The 24,845-nt window shown below is 44.2% G+C and overlaps 1 protein-coding gene across 1 annotated transcript in view; it reads right to left on the bottom strand.

The window, feature by feature from the left end:
- LOC145359531 (protogenin-like) overlaps window positions 1–24,845 on the bottom strand; it is a 122,509-nt gene that overhangs the window by 96,978 nt on the left and 686 nt on the right. Inside the window, exon 2 of the mRNA XM_080214163.1 lies at window positions 16,915–17,217. Within this exon, the coding sequence (XP_080070289.1) occupies window positions 16,915–17,217 (303 nt within the window). The remainder of the gene's footprint in view (window positions 1–16,914; window positions 17,218–24,845) is intronic.

The following is a 24,845-nucleotide window of genomic DNA, read 5'->3' as shown; positions in this document are numbered from 1 at the left end:
CCTGCCAACAGGCAGCAATAAGTCATTGTAAAACTGTAACCCAGGAAAAGGGTAAGCAAAAAATATTGACAGAGGCATCTAACAAAATTAAGCCCCAGGATATTGCAATAAGACCTTGCACTGTTGTCCTATAATCAGGACTTTTTAAATAATATGGAAGCATAATGCCAATCAGCTTTTTTAAAAAAAACGTTGAACACTGTAAATACGCCAAATAAAGCAATACACTGTTGAAAAAATGTTGCAGGAAAAGAACTTATTGTAGATCATATTTCATCTAGTGCTGCTTGTCATGCTCACTCAAACAAAGGCAGGAGGTTAAATGGTTGGATCTGCCTTTTAATGCTCATTAGGTCCATTGGAAGGAAAAGCAAGCGTCTCTTTCCTCGGCAGCTCATAAGTTTTGCTCGAGTGAAACCTACATCAGAGGGAAAGAAACTATCTGCTGCCACAGTGCTTCAGAGCTGACAAATGACACTGCTGATAGATTGTTCCTTAAATCCAAAACCAGTGCTCTCAGCAGTAACATGTCAGCCCCCCCTGGAAAATGGAAACCAATTGGATAAGCAAGTGGCAGGAAATGGGATCCTCAAAATAAGCAATTTACTTCAACAGTGAATGCGTGCTTTTAAAAATAAAAGATCCATACACCACGCATGCCCAACAGCACCTTTCTCAGGCAAGCTCCAACACGTTACATCCAGCAAGCATTATTCAATTCAGAGTTCCGTTTTCTTCTCCCCCTCCTCCCTGCTGCCGCCACCACCACCACCACAAGAAAGTCACAAAATGAGAAATTAATCATTGACAACTGACCATTTCTAAACCAGTGAACAAGTAGCACACATTGCCATTGAGGTTTATTCAGGCTTAACAAAGGGGAAAAAGGCAACTTGCTTATCTGCCATCTGTGAAGATCAATAAAATACATCAGCATTAGTTTGGACACTAGGCAAAACATCAACTTCATCAATGCTACACGAAACCACATCTGTGATCATTCAACATGAGCTTCTAAAGAAAAACTGTGAAGTGCAATGTAATGATTGTGTATAATATGTATACACACTTAACCAACATTCATGTAGAACATTAAAATAATTTTAATTACCTAGTCATAATTACGAATCAAAGATTTTTTAAACTGGAAGAATGACTGGGTGGTTTACCTACATTTTCTAACAAGATTTACTTAAGCAATCTATAAATTATAAATTCAATGTAGTTGGTTTATGTTGGCTAAATAATCCAAAATTGTATTAGAACAGATTCTTGACAATGTTTTAAATCCTGTAATCTGTGATTATGTGCCTTAATAATTAGCGTCTTTAAGTTTACATTGATTGAGTGAGTCAAAGTCTGCTTCCATTCTGAACTTGTATTGGTGTTGTGATCATTACGTTCTCAAATTTAACCAATTAGTCTGGGGAGGGAAGAAAACGCAAGCAGTGTCTTTGATAATATTCTTCCTCCCCGAAAGATGCCAACTCCAGCTAGATTTGATACTAAGTGCAATGTGCAGCAATAGCCCCTTGGCACTTTGCCCATTGCTGGCATTCTTCATGCGATCTGAGACAGAGTACCAGTGCACAATTGATGATGGGGGGCCCTGACAACTGAACCTGATGCTGGGCTCACCCACATACAAGATTATAACATCCACAGAAGAGATTAGAATTAGCTCCAGGCTATAGTGATAAATCTTCAACAAAAATGGAAAAAAAAATTGCTGGATAATTCATACTATGAGGTTAAGTTACTGGAAAGGGCAGCAAACTTGTTCGATTCCCCACAAGCTGACTGAGGACAGCTGCAATTCTTCACCAATAAAGAAGCTAAGGATCCACAAACTCAACACAGACAAATAGCATCTTTTTTTGGACAGCTGAGCAACGTGAGAAGTAGGGTAAGATCTGATTGAGGAGTTAAAACAAAACACAGCTCACTGTAAAACATAAGAACATAAGAAATAGGAGCAGGAGTAGGCCATCTAGCCCTTCGAGCCTGCCCCGTCATTCAATAAGATCATGGCTGATCTGTCGTGGCTCAGTTCCACATTCCCGCCCTCTCCCCATAACCCTTAATCCCCTCGCTTATCAAAAACCCATCAACCCGCGTCTTAAAAAACACGAGGGGCATCTTTACAGCTTAATTACAAAACAGTTGTAAGTAATGCTACAACAATTAAATATAAATTTTAAGTTAGAAAAAGACATACAAACTGCTTTAAACAAGAGCTGGGAGGATCAGACATTATTAATGTTTATTCTTTATCCTCGCAAATTCAGGAGGTTGAGGGCTGATCTGATAGAAGTCTACAAAATATTTGCAAGAAAGGACAATGTGGATAAGGATAAACTGTTTCCACCAACTAAAGGCTCTAAAACCAGCTGCCGTAACTTCTACATAGACTGGCAGAAGTTTGGAACTCTTCCTCACACTGCGGTGGATGCTTTCCAATTGTTAGGTTTAAGTCTGAGATAGACATTTCTTTTATTGAGCAGGGGTATCAAGGGGCATAGGCCTAGGTCATGGTACAGAGGCAGGTACATGGAGTTAGGCCACAGATCAGCCATGATCTAATTGAATGGCCCTCAAATGGGTTTGAAGGGCTGAATGGCCTATTTCTGTTCTAATGTTCATTATAGTGCTTAACTCCTACCAAAAAGGTGAGTATTACACAACAGTCTTTTTAACATCCATTACTTTCCAAAATTCTTGCTTTTACATTTTAGTAGTTCTTCCAATCAGTTGATCTAATAAACCTAATAGTTCTGTCAGAGAGGCAGTCCATATTTTGACTCACCTCTTCTTATCACATATTGCCATTATAAATAGATTTGAAAAAACTTCACAGTGGACAGAGACCACTCTGCAACGTGCTTTCTTTCTGAACATCACAATCTGAAGTCCAACGCATCCACTGCAAAAAGCTTTTTTTTCCTGACTCCAACTGAGTTCATTTTGCACAGGAATGTAGCCTGATCTTCCGCAAATCAGAGCTGGCTCAAAAGGGTCATTTTGTCACTTCATATGCAAATAGCCATAAACCTACTGCATGCTGTGATCAAGGGAAATGCAGAGTGGCAAACCAGCAGAAGTGAACACACATAGTCCTCACATAGGATCAAGCAAAATTTGTGAACTTTTCTTTTGCTAGTAAGTCAGCTCTGCTCAAACCATGCCTACCCTTAAAACTCCCAACACAGGTTCTGCCAAAACATGTAACATGACTTTTTGATTAGGAGCGAGTTAATAGGATACGCTGACAATTTCAAAACTTTTAAATCATTTGCAAAACAACAAGCCACTCAGTCAACCAGAATCCCTTTTCTCGCTTTAAATGACCGTTTCTCAAAAACAGATTCTTTCGGAAAGAAAGGCACTAGGAGGAACAAATATGCCAGCGGAGTGAACTAAATTAATCAGAGGTAGATGGAGACGATCGTTTGTTGCTAGGGTGGTTAGCAAAGCCTGCCAGAGTTCACTGACCACTGCCAAAAGATAACAAAGCGAATTCTCCTATGAATAGTCTGGCCCCAGAACCCAGAGGTCACCGGGTAGCCCCTGCAAAGGCTTTGTGGTAGCTCCTAAGTTTTCAGGTTATTGTGTTGGCCATACCATCATTTTAAGATGTCACTGCCTTGCCACAGGGGGAAGGAACTGACTTTCCTGCAGTTCTTTTGTTCCAGAGAAACATTTTTTTTTAGAAAACCTGATACCATTCCAATGAAGGAAATTTTATTTGATCAAAAATGTTAAAATGAACTCATTTTGATCTTTGAGACATTTAACAATGTGCACTTTTGGAGTTTGCCTACTTACAGGCTTAAATTCGGAAATCCGTTATGGTGTGGAAGCAATTCTTTACAAACCGAAGGAATAATTAGTAATACAGTACTCCAGAGGTACAATAAGGATTGATTTACAAGGTCTGGACAACAATTAGCTTTAATAGTCAGCTCAATTACTGTAACTATTGTCTTTAGCAAAATAAAAAGCCTTTCAGCTGTCTAGTACATTTTGTCCAAACGCGCTCAGCAGTGTTTTGTAGTTCAACAACATCAACCAACTCCTCTACAAATATACAATCCTGTCAAAACTAAATGAAGATAGCCCTCGTTTTTTCAAAAAAGTGTAAATGAAATCAATTACTTTAATTTCATATATTTGGAATTGCAGAATATGCAATATGAAACATACAGTTATTACTTTTGAATGAATTCCGCCCCACTAAAAAGCTTCCCCAGATATGGAGGAGTTTAATGAACCAAAAATTCCACACCCTTCTGATATTCCTGGGTGAGGGAAGAGAGGGCTTAGAAACAGAAGCTACCTCTCCCAACTACTATCCAGTGGCCAAAATACATGCAACATGGATTTTGCAAAATATTGGGATCAGGATCGCTTGGGATGTCACAATTGAACAGCCTATACCAGCTCATGCATAAGGAATGCCCATTGGGAGAGACACCAGGGGACAGTCAGAGCCCTTGGGACTGGTTCGAAACATTCAAGAGAGATAAGTAGAAAGCCGGAGACTGGATTTTATGTTTCCAGAGCAGAGTCCAATTACAGTATTTTGTTAAAATAATTCACATCATGAGATCCACTAATTCTACCCTAATTGACATTAGTTGTGGCCAATTGTCACTGGAAACATTAACCCTTTCCCTCTCCAGATACTACCTGACTTGCTGTGTATTTCAAGGTTGTTGTTTTTAAGTGTGTACCATTTGCACCTTAACATAGAAGGGACACACTGTAGCCATGTGTCAGGATCAGGTTGTCACTTAATTTTAAATAGTGGCAGAACTCAGGTTTCACTGTTATTCACTATGAAATAGAATAGAGCAAGGTACCTGCCCTCCTGCTCTCACTCAAATATTTTGACCACAGCCTTTGCATATAATCAGTGCTTTGGAGTAATTTAAAGCTTTGCATGTTTGGAACCAAACAAAGAAGTTACCACTTAATTAATATTTTCTCGATGAATTCATTAGTAGCCAGATTCCAATATGCAGGAAGGAGATGACTAAAAAGCAGTTCGAAAAGACGATGAATGATTTAACAAAGCTTGACGTTTCCAGTTTTTGCCCATGGCTGAATGACATACACAAGCTTTATACATAAAATGATGAATGCCTGTCATTGTGTAGATAAACTCAATGACTGCTATTGAAGTGAGGCAGTGATAACACAAGTTATAGCCTCGGGGCTATGTTACACTTATTAGGCCAACAATGGAAGGGGCTTTGAGCATAAACCACAATTTAAAAACAGGTACAGTAACTCAAATTATTTGTCTGTTAAGTCAATGTTATGCAGCTCTCAAAATATTTTAAAAGTGTTGGCGTTGTAACCATAAATGCTAGTTTAGGAAACATATAGTTGCCTTAATTAATTCCCATTTTCAGATGTCTCCCATTTTTGTCAAAATGTCAACATTCTAAACGGAAGCCATTTTTCCTACTGAGGGCAAAAGGTTACACTGATTAAATGTCAATAACCCTATCAGTGTTTGAAATTCACAGTAACCCGATATCCAGGCTACTAAATTTTAATTCCTGGGTATCCTACTGGCTACTTTTTCTGCTCATTTTATAACTGCAGTGGGATACACATTGGGGCTCGTCAGACATATGACAGACTAAAATGGATCAGAATTTCTTCTTTACCTTTTTAAACAAGGGGAGAAAGCCTGAGCACCATTCAATCTGGGCACCACGAGTCATTTGTCGAGCTGATGTTTACAATATTAATTAGCCAGACTGGAAATAGACTTTTTTTATTTAAAAAATTCACCAAAGTGAACATACGTTTCCAGACAGTTTAACGAAGATCTGCAAACTGATGGTGAAAGAGTAATGAGGTGATATCAAATATGGCTTGATTATCATTGTTACTATCAGTTAAAAATTAGGGATGTCCCTCTGGTCCAACATCAACTGAACTCTGTAGTCATTACTGGTGAGAATGAGTATTTTGCACTCTTTTTGAAAGCAGCTTTAACTTCAAGGACTCTGAAGGCAGATGCCGCAGCCTTCAATGCAGGCTAAACTTCCTAATACAACCTAACTAGACCATATTTACAGCATCCATTGAAAATTTTCATTTCCTATTCTACCCATCTTCTTAGTCCCTGGAGTAAATTCAGCAGTAAATCTTCAGTCACACCAAGGCATAAATGGGGCAGCTACACTCTGTGGGCTTGCACCTATAGAAACTGAGTTCACACTGCCCAAACTCATTTGACTGACCATTTTTGGTCATCAAGGCAGGAGACTTTCATCCCATTAGTCTAGGCAAGATGCAAATCAAAGTCCCAGGAGGTGAAAGGTCCCATATGTTGTCTCACTATTTAGTGCAGGCTGGATTCCAAAATAAAACCAACCCACACTTCAAATGGGTTTTCAGTCCTCTTGTCTTTGCAGGACTGAAGCAAGGAGCAGCACATTTGTAGACGTACCAGCAGTCCTTTGGTACCTCAGCCACGTAGCCATTCTTTTTTTGCATGTTACAGCCTAAACAGGGGCTTTAGAAACACCACCACTCCTGTCACTCATCCAGATTTCGCTCCTGGTGGGGTGCAGAGGTGGGGATACACAAGCTAACTTTCCCTCCCCCTAGTCCTAGACACTCGAGTGCAATTGCACCACCGCAATTGTCTGCTGAGCAAAGATCAGCTAATTTAATACAAGTTGGACTGCAGCGACCAGGCACAGCGTTCAGCCAATCATGCAAGATTTCCTATATTATATATGATTCCTATATTCACATTAATGTGACTTTTCGGGATGAACGTGTAACTGTTGGCCGCAAGACAGCTTCACGATACACAAGACCCCTGCTCTTTAATTGATTTAGCATTATTCTATTAGGTATAAAACTCAATTATGCTAGAATAAATGTGCCATTCTGACCACAAACATGGGTCTCACACACACAAGTTCTACCAACAAACCTTTTTCCCCTTCAAGGTTAGCACTACGCATAACTACACAACCAAGTTAAAAACATTTTCTAAAATGGGATATTTCAGGCTGCCCAGAGTTAATTTTCTTTCTAGTTACAATGTACATGGCCTGCTTCTACTTAAAATTTACTTTAAAAACTTGTAAAAAGTCATTTGTGAATGAGACTGCTTTACGTTGTCAACATTAATCTCCCTTCAGGCAGCGTGTTTTATCATGCTCTCAATGACAAAGTGAGGACTTTTTAGGAGAGGCACCAAAATATTCAGAGTCAAAACCAGTGAGAAATTGTCTTTAAAAGTTTCATTACCTCTAAGAAATCCAGTTTTACAAAGTACATTATATAAGCACTCAAAATGATGTTGAAAAGTAGCAACCGTTTCTCTGGGGGCGGGGGGGGTGAAGTGGAATACATCTTTAATATCAAGGGTTAGCTCCTCCATCCACCTTGACATGCACCACCCCAGCACCCACACACATACACTACCCCCCCGCACCACACACACACAAAACGTAGCAGAAATAACGCTGTTCTGGATCTCCGTGCCATAATGGAGTAAGGCCAGAAACATTAGTATCATTCACTAAGGACGCTTAGTAAACACTGGATGAACCATTCCCTTATCCAGATTGAGGGGTGGGGATTGGTGGCAAAGATAGAATTGCACTGAAGGTTTCTCCTGAATTTCACCTCTTGTGACTTGGACTCAAATTCAATACAGTGAAGGTTTCCTGTGACTGATAGCCACAAGGTCCAACTTGAGCTATTTCAGTCAACAAAAGGGAAAAATGCAACTCTGGTGAAGTGAAAGCTGTTCTTTTTAAAATTGCGACAGAATAGAATGCCAGTAATGAGGCTGAGATCTGCCCCCAAGACGCAGTGCAGAGTCTGTCCAGGTGCTCAACCTTTCACACCTGCAAGTCCCGGAAGATGCTATTGCAATTTTGAGAACTAGAGGAAAACAGGTTACACACCCCTATGGAGAACTCTACTGCGACATAAACAAGAAAAGTAAAACAAATTGCCATCAGCAACATGCCAAAGATAAATTGCACTTTGTTGATTAGACAAAAGGGAGTAGCGTTAACCATCGCCCCAAACATGTTTCACATACAGTGCGTGTTTATTCCTAACACTAGCATCATGCAAGGTAACAAAGCAGCAAATCAGTAAAATAATACAGGTCATGGTTGGTTTCATGTTCTGCTCTCCCCCACCACTAGGAGGGGGAAAAGTTTGGATCTTCTAACAGATCCTACTGTCCTAAAGGAAATCAATCAGATTTGCTATTACAACAAGCAGGTGCTCCTGGCTCATCTTCACGTTTAATCTAATATCCCATTTACACAGCAGCTGCTAATTCAGTTTGCAGCACATCCACACAGAGCTGCTTTGAATTAAAACACATCACACACACACGCACACACAGCAGCAGCAATTTGTTTACTTTGCTTTGTAAAACAAAGTCTAAAAATCAATCAGCACCTTTGCGCTGCCAGTTTCAAACCAGTTCAAAGATAAAATTATTCAACTTGTATCAATTATTTAATTCAAAACAAGCATCATTTCGCTGCCCTCGTAACAGGAAAGCAATAGAGAATCTGGTGAAATGGTGCAACAACAATAAACTCTCCCTCAATGTCACTAAACGAAAGAGATAGTTGTCGACTTCAGGAAACATAGTGGAGAACATATCCGTTTACATCAACAGGATTGAAGTGGGAATGGTTGTGAGCTTCAGTGCTCTAGGTGCTCAGATCTCCAACCACTTGTCTTTGTCCCTCCACACTGACCCAACAATCAAGTAAGCCCATGAATGCCTCTACTTCCTCAAAAGGCCAAGGAAATTCAGCATGCCCATACAACTCCCATCAATTTTTACAGGTGCATCATAGAAAGTATCCTTTCCAGATGCATCTCAACTTGGTGTGGCTCCTGCTCTGACCAAGACTGCAAGAAACTACAAAGTGTTGTGAACGTAGCCCAGTCCATTACGCAAACCAGCCTGAGATCACGTACCAACCGACTTAAGAACAGCTTCTTTTCTGCTGCCAGACTTTTGAATGGGTCTACGATATATTAAGCTGTTCTTTCTCTATACCCTAGCAGTGACTGTAACACTACATTCTGCACTCTATTCTTTCCTTCTCCCCCATTTTCTCTAAGAGTATATGCTTTGTCTGTATAGCGCGCAAGAAACAATACTTTTCACTGTACCCAATACATGTGACAATAACAAATCAAATCAAAGTAACAGCACTGAACAAGTCATACAATTCAATAATATTGTTAAATTCAATTCCACACTACAGATCAACATTGTAATCATTTCATGAAACAAATTACTTATCTACACATAACTGGGAGGTGCTTTTAATTTGTAGTTTCTTCCCTGCCCTCCCAAAATTATACAACAAACTGAATTGTTTAAACAGAGTGTCCAGCCGGTCTTGCAGCATCTGTGAAGGCAGAAACAGTTGATATTTCAAGTCGATGATCTTTTATTAGAACTCATCTGGATTGCTTCTGACTCAACTGACAAGGAGGATTCCTCATTCAGATGTAGTCGGACCATAGACAAGACTGGAAGTAGTTGAAACTTCTGCTAGGGAACTGTGAGCAACTGTCTGATAGGAAATATCAATTTGTGTTGTGACGAGACAAGTTCCTAAAATAGTAACGTTTGAAAACCCGACAATCCAAGTTCCCCATCTTAAGTAAATTCATTGGAATCATAACAGCACAGGAGGCCATAATCTCCAAACAATTTGAATGTGAAATGACTTCAAGAAAAAGTGCACCTGAACAGATTCTTTGAAACCGATCAAAAGAAGATGATAGTGTTTGTTTTTAGGAAATTAATGATCAACTTCTAGTTCCTTTATCAACAAGCGGGGAGTATTCTAACCCACTTTTTTTTAATATTCCAACGAAGTGAATTTGGTGCCCATCAAGATAAGCAGTCAATAAAAAGTGGTCCCACTTGTACAGCAGGTACACCTCATTGTTCTGCCTACTCTGCTGAACTGGTGTACCTTAACCAACGCTGACAAACCAGACTCTCCTGTATCACAGAAGATTTTTTCAATTTCTTCCATCCATATGCTCTCCTTTTACAGCCAAGTAGTGTATCAGAATTCAAACAGATTTAGGACTCACGCCAGCCTCTGAAATAATCTCAATTCCAACTGCCTCAAACTCATTTCAAATGCAACTCTTACAACTTGACAGAGAGCATACTTTAATCTCAAAAGTGGAATTTTATTCTAAACCAGATCTTATAACACACTATCCAACCCACCTCTAAAAATATTCGCACGCTGGCACAGTGGTCGGCACTGCTGCCTCACAGCGCCAGGGACCCAGGTTCGATTCCCAGCTTGGGTCACTGTGTATGGAGTCTGCACATTCTCCCTGTGCTGCATGGGTTTTGTTCCACATTCCAAAAGACGTGCTGATTAGATGCATTGGCCATGCTAAATTCTCCCTCCATGTACCCGAACAGGCGTCAGAGCGTGGCAAATAGGGGATTTTCACAGTAACTTCACTGCAGTGTGAAAGTAAGCTTACTTGTGACTAATAAATATACTTAAATATATTCTATCAAAACTATGAATTTATTTCCTATATCCTACCCCACCCACTAAATAACCATTCCCTGGATTCTATTTTCTTTCCATTAATTTCCTCTCGAAGCCACTCTTCACTAGGGTACAGCATCACAGCTGTCGGACGCCCGCTGGTATCTCACCCATGTGACCATTTTTCACACGTGATGCTGGACATTGATTGTCACCAGGATATTTAATTCAGGGGGGCACAGAACCGCACCCCCCCTCCCCACACACACAACCAGTAGCTGAGGAATTGATCCAGAATGGAAACCTTGATGACTTTGTTCCCTTTCCTAGCCAAGTTAAGTCAGTTATAACAGTCCCTACTGCCTCCTTACTGAGCTGTATTACGTCAGTGCAAAGGGAGTATTAAATGGGAAACTTGCTCTGCCCACATGGGACACTCAGCCAGCTGAGTCACTGGTGGATTTGAATCTCCTCATATCGCAAATGGAAAATTCCAATCTCAGCATGTGGCTCATGTTTACATGTCAAATTCAAGATATCTACCAAGGAACAGGTCATTTCTCAAACACACATTCCCACTGTGGCTTAACAGGTAAATATAAAATACCCCATTCCTGTTCTGTGTTGAGTTAACAAATTTCAAGCAGGGTAACAGTAGGAATACAGCTACTTCAAGCATCCTAAGTTGTGTTTTAAGTCATTTATGGGATTTGGGCATCGCTGGCTGGGCCAGCATTTGTTGCCTATCCCTAATTGCAACGAGTAGCTTGTTAGGCCATTTAAGAGTCAACCACATTGTTGTGGACCTTGAATTACATGTAGGCCAGACCCAATAAGGGTGGCTGATTTCCTTCTCTAAAGGACCTTAGTTAACCAGATGGATTTTTATGACAACTAACAATGGTTTCATCATCATCATTAGACTTTTACTGAATTCAAATTTCAACATCTGCCATGGTGGGACAGAGTGAAAAAGGGATCAGTTCAAGACTCCTGCTCTTGATCGCATCCAATGACAGGATCAAACTCAACTGTTTATGCCCCATTGACAAGTAGTGTGCAAGCACACAAAAGTTTCCACTTGGCTGAAATAATGTAGAGCATCCAACATGCATGAAACGGAATCCCAGCGCAAGAATGCAGGGGGGGAGCAGGGGGAATAGAAACATAGCTTTTGCAATGAAAGGCAAGACATTAAATGAACTATAATGAAACGATAAGGAATTCAACTGCTTTCCAAAATTTGGTCATATTTATTTTGTGTGTGTGTCAAACATGATTGTTAGTTCAATCCCACTCCAGGACTGGAGAACAGAAATTGAGGCTGATAATGCAACACTCCACAGGACAGCACTGAACTACCAGAGGTGCCTTCTTTTGGCTAAAGCATTAAGTCAAAGCCTTGGCTGTGCTCTCAGATGGATGTGAAAGATCCCATGACATAATTTCAAAGAAGAACTAGGGGCCTTAACCCCAGAATCCTAGCAAATATTTGTCACTCAATCAGCATCTCAAAGACAGATGATCTGGTCATTATCACACTGCTGTGTATGGGATCTTACTGTGCATAAATTGGCTGCTGGACTTCCTGCATTTACAACAGTAATTACACATTGGCTGAAAAGTGCTTTGGGACATTGAGGTGAAGATGCTGCTTAACTGCAAGTTTTTCCCCTTTCTTTTTGTGAAGAATGTCAAATAAAATGAAGGATTCAAACACAACTACAAGCAAATTAAAGTTGTGTTAATTTATATGCTGGTTATGTAGTTCCTAACCCCTTCAAATTAAGTTTTAAAAAGCCATTTTTCACAACATGGTAAAAGGTCATTTGATTACAGCAATGAATGCACAAAGTTATCGGCTGCAACAGGAATGCGGATAAAACAAAAAGACCATTAGGATGTGCTGCATGAGCTGCTCCTTCAGGGAGGATCCTGGATTACCCAGAGTTGAATGCTTCTGTGTTAAAAATCCCTTCTACACACTGGGGACTAGGCAACTGTTTTCTTTATCCTATGTTACAATAGCATGGATGTGTCAAAAATTCCCTTCTGACACACTCAAGGGGCCGAGCAATTTGGAAAGCAGACTTACTCTGCCATTCAAATGCCCAACTTTTTACATTTCACGTCAATTTTATTCTTGTAAAGTAACTGAGTGTTACTTCAAACATTGTCTCTCCTAAATCTTTAAAAGGTAATGTGTCCCAATTCATATTACGAGGTTTTTTTCCCCTAGTTCCTCTTCATCACCTTGATTGTCCTGCACATAATCAATAGGTCCAGCTGTTAAATTATGGAGACCTTAGAATCCCTGCACAAACAGAAGCAAAGAAAAAAGATCCCTTTTATTTAGGATAATCAGAACAGACAAAGGGACCAGAATGAATTCTTTTCACTGACCCCTTGGAGTATTAGACTGTAAAACAATTGCAGGACCAGAACTATCCTGCGCTTCAGCGAGTTGCCTTGCAATAAAGCACTACAATTTAGACACTTAGTCACACTGGGAACTTTTGGCAGGATGCTAAACAACAAGAAAAAGGTGGCAATGTGGTTGGGAGATACAGCCCCATCCCCAACTTCATCCACCCTCCATTTCTCAGGTATGTGCAAATTGCATGGCTTCTGGAAAGAACTTCCAGTACAGAGGCAAAGCCAACCTGTAAAACAAAATCCCACAGACAGCTCTCAACAGATTAATAACCACAATTTAACTGTCAGTAATGGCAATACATAACAGGATTGTCAAATACAAAAAGACAAGTTTCTACTTGGTATAAACAAAAACACTTTGCTTGACATTATATCCAAATATATTCTTCCATTAAAAATGACAAATCTGAATGGAATGGTGACACAACTTAAACTGCATAATTCTGAGTTCTTATTCTCCAAAAACAATGTCCTTTCCTCCATCAGAAGTCCAATTACTAGTTTGCATTTATCCTGCACTGTACACACAGTCTGTGTTTGAAAACTGACTTAACATTCTCAAGTAATTTTCTGGAGTTACAATATCCTCTTAAATCGCAACAAAATCATTTAAAAGCAAAAATGAAATTGTTTGGAGTGAAGGAGCATACACTCCTCATCGGTGGCAAAAGACTTTTCACTTGTGATCTTACTCAGACCTGAAGCAACCCATATGGGCCTTCAATTGTTTAGTTGGCATTTTCCCCAGCAGGGTGCCCCACAAAGAACACAACAGCAGTGAAAAGAACTTCCTATTGTCTCCTAGTTACAAGAAGGGGGAAAATCTATTAGATGTACAGTCTTTTCTTTATATCTTAATAATTTCCTTAAACACTGGTGTTCAAAGTTACTTTAAGGGAATTCAAGAAAGCAAAATTAGCTAAATTCCTTTCTGCATGGATGAACACCAGAAAACAGAGCCTTAAGGGTTTCAGAGCTCGAAACTGTCCCTAAAGACCTGCTGTGATGTCCTTATGTGATAAGGCTCCACAGTAACACTAAAGGCAAGGCATACGATTCCCTGCATTCCTTAAGAACAATTCCTGGCAATCACAAACTTTGTGGAGGAACAACATGAAAGCTACGGACAATGAATAAGGGTCATCTGCTCTTTATCACAGGGCTAAACCTCATCCTGCATAGCCTCTAACCTTTTAACCCAAAGAATTCTTAATTTGCACATGAATAATCAATTTCTCGACCATGGTGCAAGTATCAGCTTTTAGTTTCTAAGTTTGGAATCAGTGACACCTCCTAGTGTGTTCATGTCTAACAGTTCTTGCATGGATTAAATCAAGGCTTTAAATGTTATACCAGACGTTACACATCTGTGATAAAGGATAACCTTACTGACAAATGCTTAAAAAAAGTATGCTGAAAGGAAAATTCCAGTGTCCCACTGCTGACTGTGGTTCAGAATGCATTTCCTATTCAAACTAAAAATACCATTTCACTGCTTGCTTTAAATGTTTTGCATATGACTGCAAACTTGATGATACTTCCATCAAACCATTACAAAAAACCTGGAAACATCAATCGAAGTGAAGATATTACATATTGATACATCACTATAATGTAATGGTACCAATTTTTTGCCAAACTGATTGTAAATTACAACAGTATAATAACTTGATTAAACAGAATATATAAATTGCAAAAACATGATAAAGTCTTCTTAAATTCTTGCCTAAGTGAAAGTTATGAGAAAATTTAAGTTGTACATATGAATCAATAAGTATCATTAGTTGATGTTTTTCCTTCCAAAAGGTGCCTGAAGTTGATTCTGGGGAGATAGACCACAAGTGCCAACAACCCCAAAGCACCTCCCTGAAGTAACTTCTCTGAAAATGAGAATCTAACCCTCAAGATACGGATCACAACCAACTCAATCATATCCTCACCTTTGCACCAATATTTCTAGACAACTTGCTGGTACCCTCAGAGAGCAGCTAACTTAGTTAAACCAGGGAACAAACCTAAGGTTTTCTAATTCTGTGCAACTTAAGCAACGATGAAGTTTAATAGACTATTAGACATACGATCATAAAACTGCCAAAAATAGATATCATTACCTTTAACCTCAAGTAGCTGTAGCTTATAATGAGTATATGAAGAAATATAATTATCTAATTGCATCAGGAACAGTGGGATTACATTCAAATCCTGAAGATATGTAGGAGAGCTAAATTTCAAATGTTTGAAGTTTCAACAGGAATGAAATTATTTTGATGGTAATTTTACCCAAACCTAATAAATATACACCAGAAATAAGATTACATGACTAAAGATGTTCAACGTAATGAACTTGTGCCAAGAGGCTGTTGCACGGCTTCAGAAGTCTTTGTACAACCATGTCCCCATTACTTTGTTTGCATCTAAGTAATGTCTGCCTTTAGACTTCTGATTTTCTCAGAAGTGCCACACAAGTATCACTGAATACTGGTGCTGGCGATAACACCACATGACTGGAAACAATGAATGTAATCTGCTTACAATAGATCAAAGTGCTTTATCACAGTCCTAAACAATAACTGTGTGTCATGCTTACAAATTACCATTTTGGATCTATTTCCTAGAATTAAATACATCTCTCAGCATAACAGAAAGACCAAAGCATCTAATAAAGCGCATTCAATGTTTGACTTTGAGATGAAGCAGCTATATCGACAGAATGAGAAACTGCTTTGAAAATCGGCAGGAAATCTTGAATGCTATTCACATGAAAGCAAGCAAGACTAGGCTTTTTTGGTCAGGATTAAATACAATACTTTAACTTCCTAGTTTCCCCAAGGAAGGAGCATCAAAATTTCACCATTTACTACTAATTGCAAAATTAGTAATACATTCTTAACATACATATTACAATTTTAATAGAAAGTGACCAGCAGTAATAACAATAGCTGAAATCCAGTGCGTAGGATGTTTGTTGCATGTGATGGAAAACATCAGATTTTGGGTATTTTTCCCAACAGTTTAATTTTCATGCTTCAGAATGTATGAACAAATATAACTTCTAATCATTAGAAATTAAAATCTGACTGACATTTGAAAAGCAATCATTCTCTCTCATCTTTATAAGCCACTTTAGAACCATTTGCTTCAACACGAGATGGAACTGCTTGTACAAGCCACAACCCCATTTAAGGTTGACATGTTTGTTAAAAACTCTGCAAGCCACTCTCTCATGCTTACAGATTATAAATACAGGGGCGGGCATTGTAATGTACACAGAAAGGGCAGAATGTTATGGCCCACTGCTGGCAGGATGTTAACTGGGGAGTGGGGAGCAGCACCCTCTCTAACCCATGAAAAGACCCAAGGTGGTTTGGCCTCCCATGTTTGAAGAGAGGCGCTTAAGGGGTGCTTCCCACCCACCCGCAATTTTGAACCCCATGGGAGGATAACCACCCCCCCCCCACCAGCCTCTTCATCAATACCCCGTCCCCCTCTATCTACCATGAGATTTCCCAAAACTACCCAGTCCTTGAATTGTAATCTGGTTACTGCTTGTAGTCCCAACCACAGCCATTGCTCCCACCAGAACTAAAGTTGAATGGCCTCATCGGACTGGCTGAAAAGCAAGATGCAGAAGCCACATCCCCAACCAATTAATGTTCAGGGGTGGTAAACAGCTGAAAGGCTGCTGTGATCGGTGGAGTGCACTTATCTGTGGCGCTTCAGCTGGCTGGGTGGGAAACCCCAAGTATCCCACAAACTCAATCAGGTTGATCCTAATTACCAAACTCCAAAAAAAAATATCCTTTGCTCTTACCTGACCAGAAGTGCCTAGAATCCTCCTATTCTGAACTATGTATGCCAAAGGTGACATCTGCCTTGGAAAAAGTGGACAGTTTAAAATGTACCAAAAGAAAGAAATACTTACTGGCCACAGAAAGATGGGATTTCTGACTGAGAATGGCCCCATACTTGTTTTGAGCCAAACATTCATAGTAGCCTTCATCTGATCGCTCTCCTCTACGATGTTCAACCTCAGTGATATAAAGAGATCCATTTGATAAGACATATATCCGCTCACTATCCACTAATTTCAGTCCATTTTTCAGCCAGACAATGGTAATTGGAAGTTCTCCACGAGCCTGGCAATCAAGAACCACAGGGTCTTTCCGCAGAGCAATTACATCCTGGGGCTCCCTCATGAAAAAAAGCTCAGTAAAGCACCAAATACCTGGAAAAGACAACACAAATCATTTCAAATTTGACAAGACGGTGAACATCCATATTTCAACAAAACAAAAATTTTTGACAAATAAAATCATTCCCTCAAACTGAGCCCAAACTGATCACAAGAACATCGAGGCTACAAAGAGGTAACACAATTGGTTGAAGAGAGTGCTGTGTTAAATGATGCAAGATCAATTAGGAATTTTGCTTTTTTTTATTAATTTGAATGGTCTGAAGCTGAATTTAAGATTCCACCGGGCTTACAAATGCTTCATTAACCATCCTAAAATATATATATGAACGTACGAAATAGGAATAGAAGTCGGCCATTTGGCCCCTCAAGCCTGCACCACCATTCAATAACATCATGGTTGATTAGTTTGAGTCAAGTTCCACATTCCCATCCATCACCGATAATCTTTGATTCCCTTGACTAATAAGAATCTATCCACCTCTGTTTCAGAAGCAGAGTCACTGAATATTTTTAAGGCAGAGAGTTCCAAAGTTGCTCATCCCTCAGGTAAACAAATCTCTCCTCACCTGTCCTATAAGGTGACTTCTAATTCTAGAACAGTGCCCCTAGTTCTGGACTCAGTCACAAGAGGAAACATCCTTTCCACATTCACCTTGTCAAGACCATTCATAATCTTATATACTTCCATCAAGTCACCCCACACTCTTCTAAACTCTAGTGGAAACAAGCCCAATCTTTCGAACCTTGATACGTGCAGGCATTCTTCACATCAACTTGTTACTTGGGGTGGCATGGTAGCACAGTGGTTAGCACTGCAGCCTCACAGCACCACAGACCCAGATTCAATTCTGGCTTTGGGTCACTGCCTGTGTGGCATTTGAACATTCTCCCCATATGTGTGGGTTTAATTTGTCCAAAGATGTGCGGGTTATGTTGATTGGCCATGCTCAATTGACCCTAGTATCGGGGGATTAGTAGGGTAAATGTGGGATTGCTGGCATGAGGCCTGGGTGGGATAATGGTTGGCATAGACCTGATGGGCTGAACGGCCTCTTTCTGCACTGTAGGGATTCTATGATTCTCCTGATTCCATAAAATATCAGGGTGATATCTTCAATTCAATGGATCCTCACTCGAAACCCATGAATTTGTGGTCGGTCCTCATCTTCAATCTTCCCAGTTCCTCAATATCTGAGGCAGGATGTTAGTCTTATCGGCTACAATGGTGAGTAAAGGCCTTTAACTACAACCAGCTCATTGCAACCTGCGATCTATAATCTTAAGGAAAAAAATACTTCTAGCTTAATTGGAACCTTAATAAAAACCCCAAACGTCCATACAATCAAAGTTCACTTGCTGAATGATATTCAGATGGATGACACTGGCAAAAAGATCAAAGATTCACCTATGTTTAGACCCAAAGGTTCTGAAGACAGTCTAGATTGCAACCATTATCCCTGTGGAAGATGTTTCGCTTCCACTCTATCTTCAGAATTTCTCTTCCGCATGCCCCATTCCCACAAATTAAATGTGATTAAATTGAATATTTAATCGGCAGGCTTACCTTACCAAATCACTGACCTTTTTTGTTTTAGTCACATGAAGAAACTAACAGGATCTCTGACTGTTTTAAATTTAAGACGCTTGTTTGCAAAGTTGCAACATGACTTATCGCTATCAACAATATGCTTCTCTCAGTTCTTAAAGATTGCAGGATCCAGAGAGGCACCAGGAACCATGAGTAAAACACAAATTTAATAACAAAATTTCAAATTTGGGAATCAAAATTCTGCATTTTGTTTATTATACAAATTTTATAATTTTAAATTATATAAATAATATTTAAATAATATTCTGCATTTTATTATACAATATATAACAAAATTATTTATTACATAATATATAATATATATTATTTAAATATTATTTATATAATTTAAAATTATAAAATTTGTATAATAAACAAAATGCAGAATTTTGATTCCCAAATTTGAAATTTCGTTATTAAATTTGTGTTTTACCCATGGCTCTAATATAAACTTGATGAGAAGCATGCCTAAATATAAAGGGCTGGACTTGTTTCCGCTAGAGTTTGTGCTATATACATGCTATAAATGTTCTTATTTTGTATATCCATCTATACTTTAGGATGGTTAAATCAAGCATTTGTATACCCCGGTGGAAATCTTTAATATATACATTAAAGCTTATTTATTATTAGTCACAAGTAAGGTTTACGTTAACACTGCAATAAAGTTACTGTGAAATTCCCTTATTAACTTGGGAGGAGTGAACGAAAATTTCTAACAAATGTGTGCGACTGTATTGAGAAAGCCATCAAAACTACAGCCCCTTTCTGAGGGGAGGATGGAGAGCAGCAGGCGCTGCATTCTCAAACCTACAAATACCACAAGGAGAGAGAAAAAAAACTAATCCAAGATTACTAATTAATTCAAACAAATCGAAGAGCCAGTACACCGAAGCATCAGTGTTAAAATCACTGCAGGGGCGCATTACAATGGTGGTAACCTTTTATTGAGTTTTTACATGGAACAGAAAACTCAATTAAGATCCGAATTAAAAGGGACGCTCCTCTTGTAAAAGCGTGTTATTATTTTGATTCTAAACACCACGCCGATAGAACCAGTCGCTCCAGTCTGAAGTTGCAACCGGTTGCTATACAGGGCGGACTTCGCACAAGATGTTTGCTAATTTTACAAGCTTGTCAAAAAGGAGTCTGAACAGGCGAAGTCGTAAAAGTCTGATTTTACGAGAAATCATTAGCAACAGGCTCTCCTCGTGTATCAATAAGCTCTCGCCGCCGTATTTTCCCCCCCAAGTTTTCAACTCCTCTCGTCTGGAAAAAGCCCATCCAACCACGTGTCGAGAACTGAGTACTTGCAGTTTGGGAATCAACAGACATTCAGCAAAAGGTGCACATCTAAAACAAAAAAGAGCGTCTCCCTCTCTCTCTCTAAGTGACTTAAAAGATATTTGAGTCTGGCAATCAATTCAAGTGGGCTGACGGATTGGGCAATGAGCCTGAAAAAGGGGCAAAACAATTCATTTTCATTAAATCGGTGGGCAGTTTCAGACTCTTAAACCAGTCTGCTTTGATATTGCCACTAAAAAAAATCCAAGCACCGAATTGGAGGGGGGCGGGAGGAGGGGAGAGAGAGGCTGACAGTGCGAGGCTTCAAGCTGTGCCAGTCTATAGTCACTCTAACTTTATGTTGGGAAATCGATGTGCGTGTCTAGGGGTCCCAGGGAAAAAAAATCCAGAGATGTAACGTATTTTTAATTTGTCGTGTATTTGTCAGTATTACGGTGACAGCGGAGGGGATCGGTTAGAGGTCCCGGGTGAATTCGCTCTACGTGATCGAGAAGGGCTCTCATCAATTAATCAATTCTCTGCCATCAATACAAACCTGTATAGATCCCCCTCTCGAAACCCCCCGACTTGAATTAATCAGATCAGGGATGCAAATGAATCCTTCCGTTGGGGGACAATGTAACGCGACAGGAGACCCCAACACACTTGAAAGGGAGAGGGGGGAGAACTTGGCTTTTTTTCCCCCTTCTTCAATTTCTCAATTTAAAAAAAAGTTAAGACCTATCAAAAAAATCCAAAAAATACACATTTTCAGCCAGCAACAGATCCATCTGTCTGATACTCAGCATCAGTTTAAAGGCAAATGTTTACAAATATTCAGTAAGTGCATCAAGTCATCTGTGATCAACTGATGTGGATATAATTATCTTAGTTCAAATTGTTTAACTGGACAAAAAAAGGGGAAAAAGTCTTCAGGAAGAGGAGTCAGCGTGGCCGGAGACCCCATGCTGGGTTATGGAGGAGGAGGAGGAAGGGAGAGAGAGAGAGAGAGAGATTCATTCTTATCTCAAAAGTGAATGAGAGAGAAAAAACAGTGAAATAAATAAATACACGTGGAGGGAGCCAGGAGGCGATACAATGTTTCAGTGAGAGACACTTCGTATCGAAAGAGAAAGGGCAACTTTTCTGTGGTAACATTGTGAACACAAGGGACGAGGCGTCCTGGAGGTGGACAGCACAAAAGCCGGTGTGTGGACACTGCCGGCCATGAAGTGGCTGCAGAGATGAGTAACCCTCCCCCCATCTCATCTTGTTCACGACTCAGTGCCCCCCCCCCCAGTGCCCCCTTCACATCCAGGGCCGCCCGCCCACCCCCCCCCTCCTTCACATCCAGGGCCGCCCCCCCCCCTTCACATCCAGGGCCGCCCCCCCCCCTCCTTCACATCCAGGGCCGCCCCCCCCCCCTCCTTCACATCCAGGGCCGCCCCCCCCCCTCCTTCACATCCAGGGCCGCCCCCCCCCCTCCTTCACATCCAGGGCCGCCCCCCCCCCTCCTTCACATCCAGGGCCGCCCCCCCCCCTCCTTCACATCCAGGGCCGCCCCCCCCCCTCCTTCACATCCAGGGCCGCCCCCCCCCCCTCCTTCACATCCAGGGCCGCCCCCCCCCCCCCTTCACATCCAGGGCCGCCCCCCCCCCCCCCTTCACATCCAGGGCCGCCCCCCCCCCCTCCTTCACATCCAGGGCCGCCCCCCCCCCCTCCTTCACATCCAGGGCCGCCCCCCCCCCCCTCCTTCACATCCAGGGCCGCCCCCCCACCCTTCCTTCACATCCAGGGCCGCCCCCCCCCTTCCTTCACATCCAGACCCCCACTCACCTTCCTCCTCCAGACCCCCACTCACCTCCCTCCCCCTCTAGACCCCCCCAACCCCCCTCCTCCTCCAGACCCCCCAACCTTCCTCCGCCTCCTCCAGACCCCCTGCTCACCTCCCTCCTCCTCCTCCTCCAGACCCCCCGCTCACCTCCCTCCTCCTCCTCCTCCAGACCCCCTGCTCACCTCCCTCCTCCTCCTTCTCCAGACCCCCTGCTCACCTCCCTCCTCCTCCTTCTCCAGACCCCCCGCTCACCTCCCTCTCCCTCCTCCTCCAGACCCCCTGCTCACCTCCCTCCTCCTCCAGACCCCCCTGCTCACCTCCCTCCTCCTCCAGACCCCCTGCTCACCTCCCTCCTCCTCCAGACCCCCCGCTCACCTCCCTCCTCCTCCAGACCCCCCACTCACCTCCCTCCTCCTCCAGACCCCCCGCTCACCTCCCCCCTACTCCTCCTCCAGACCCCCCGCTCACCTCCCCCCTACTCCTCCTCCAGACCCCCCGCTCACCTCCCCCCTACTCCTCCTCCAGACCCCCCGCTCACCTCCCCCCTACTCCTCCTCCAGACCCCCCGCTCACCTCCCCCCTACTCCTCCTCCAGACCCCCCGCTCACCTCCCCCCTACTCCTCCTCCAGACCCCCGCTCACCTCCCCCCTACTCCTCCTCCAGACCCCCCGCTCACCTCCCCCCTACTCCTCCTCCAGACCCCCCGCTCACCTCCCCCCACTCCTCCTCCAGACCCCCCGCTCACCTCCCCCCACTCCTCCTCCAGACCCCCCGCTCACCTCCCCCCACTCCTCCTCCAGACCCCCCGCTCACCTCCCCCCACTCCTCCTCCAGACCCCCCGCTCACCTCCCCCCTCCTCCTCCAGACCCCCCGATCACCTCCCTCCTCCTCCAGACCCCCCGCTCACCTCCCTCCTCCTCCTCCTCCAGACCCCTCGCTCACCTCCCTCCTCCTGAAGACCCCCCGCTCACCTCCCTCCTCCTCCTCCTCCAGACCCCCCGCTCACCTCCCTCCTCCTCCTCCTCCAGACCCCCGCTCACCTCCCTCCTCCTCCTCCTCCTCCAGACCCCCCGCTCACCTCCCTCCTCCTCCAGACCCCACGCTCACCTCCCTCCTCCTCCTCCTCCAGACCCCCCGCTCACCTCCCTCCTCCTCCAGACCCCCCGCTCACCTCCCTCCTCCTCCTCCTCCAGACCCCCCGCTCACCTCCCTCCTCCTCCAGACCCCCCGCTCACCTCCCTCCTCCTCCTCCTCCAGACCCCCGCTCACCTCCCCCACTCCTCCTCCAGACCCCCCGCTCACCTCCCCCCTCCTCCTCCAGACCCCCCGATCACCTCCCTCCTCCTCCAGACCCCCCGCTCACCTCCCTCCTCCTCCAGACCCCTCGCTCACCTCCCTCCTCCTGAAGACCCCCCGCTCACCTCCCTCCTCCTCCTCCAGACCCCCCGCTCACCTCCCTCCTCCTCCTCCTCCAGACCCCCGCTCACCTCCCTCCTCCTCCTCCTCCTCCAGACCCCCCGCTCACCTCCCTCCTCCTCCAGACCCCACGCTCACCTCCCTCCTCCTCCTCCTCCAGACCCCCCGCTCACCTCCCTCCTCCTCCTCCTCCAGACCCCTCGCTCACCTCCCTCCTCCTCCAGACCCCCCGCTCACCTCCCTCCTCCTCCAGACCCCCCGCTCACCCTCCTCCAGACCCCCCGCTCACCTCCCTCCTCCTCCTCCTCCAGTCCCCCCGCTCACCTCCCTCCTCCTCCAGACCCCCGCTCACCTCCCTCCTCCTCCTCCTCCAGACCCCCGCTCACCTCCCTCCTCCTCCTCCTCCAGACCCCCGCTCACCTCCCTCCTCCTCCTTCTCCAGACCCCCGCTCACCTCCCTCCTCCTCCTCCTCCAGACCCCCGCTCACCTCCCTCCTCCTCCTCCTCCAGACCCCCCGCTCACCTCCCTCCTCCAGACCCCCCGCTCACCTCCCTCCTCCAGACCCCCCGCTCACCTCCCTCCTCCAGACCCCCCGCTCACCTCCCTCCTCCTCCTCCTCCAGACACCCGCTCACCTCCCTCCTCCTCCTCCTCCAGACACCCGCTCACCTCCCTCCTCCTCCTCCTCCAGACCCCCCGCTCACCTCCCTCCTCCAGACCCCCCGCTCTCCTCCAGACCCCCCGCTCACCTCCAGACCCCCCGCTCACCTCCAGACCCCCCGCTCACCTCCCTCCTCCAGACCCCCCGCTCACCTCCCTCCTCCAGACCCCCCGCTCACCTCCCTCCTCCAGACCCCCCGCTCACCTCCCTCCTCCAGACCCCCCGCTCACCTCCCTCCTCCAGACCCCCCGCTCACCTCCCTCCTCCAGACCCCCCGCTCACCTCCCTCCTCCAGACCCCCCGCTCACCTCCCTCCTCCAGACCCCCCGCTCACCTCCCTCCTCCAGACCCCCCGCTCACCTCCCTCCTCCAGACCCCCCGCTCACCTCCCTCCTCCTCCTCCAGACCCCCCGCTCACCTCCCTCCTCCTCCTCCAGACCCCCCGCTCACCTCCCTCCTCCTCCTCCAGACCCCCCGCTCACCTCCCTCCTCCTCCTCCAGACCCCCCGCTCACCTCCCTCCTCCTCCTCCAGACCCCCCGCTCACCTCCCTCCTCCTCCTCACCCCCCGCTCACCTCCCTCCTCCTCCTCCAGACCCCCCGCTCACCTCCCTCCTCCTCCTCCAGACCCCCCGCTCACCTCCCCCTCCTCCTCCAGACCCCCGCTCACCTCCCTCCTCCTCCTCCTCCAGACCCCCCCTCACCTCCCTCCTCCTCCAGACCCCCCACTCACCTCCCTCCTCCTCCAGACCCCCCGCTCACCTCCCTCCTCCTCCTCCTCCAGACCCCCCGCTCACCTCCCTCCTCCTCCTCCAGACCCCCCACTCACCTCCCTCCTCCTCCTCCAGACCCCCCACTCACCTCCCTCCTCCTC

The sequence above is a fragment of the Carcharhinus amblyrhynchos genome, chromosome 28 (genome assembly GCF_965287045.1).
Source record: "Carcharhinus amblyrhynchos chromosome 28, sCarAmb.v2.hapA, whole genome shotgun sequence".
In the NCBI taxonomy this organism is placed as follows: Eukaryota; Metazoa; Chordata; class Chondrichthyes; order Carcharhiniformes; family Carcharhinidae; genus Carcharhinus; species Carcharhinus amblyrhynchos.
This window is presented reverse-complemented; position numbering and strand designations above follow the sequence as displayed.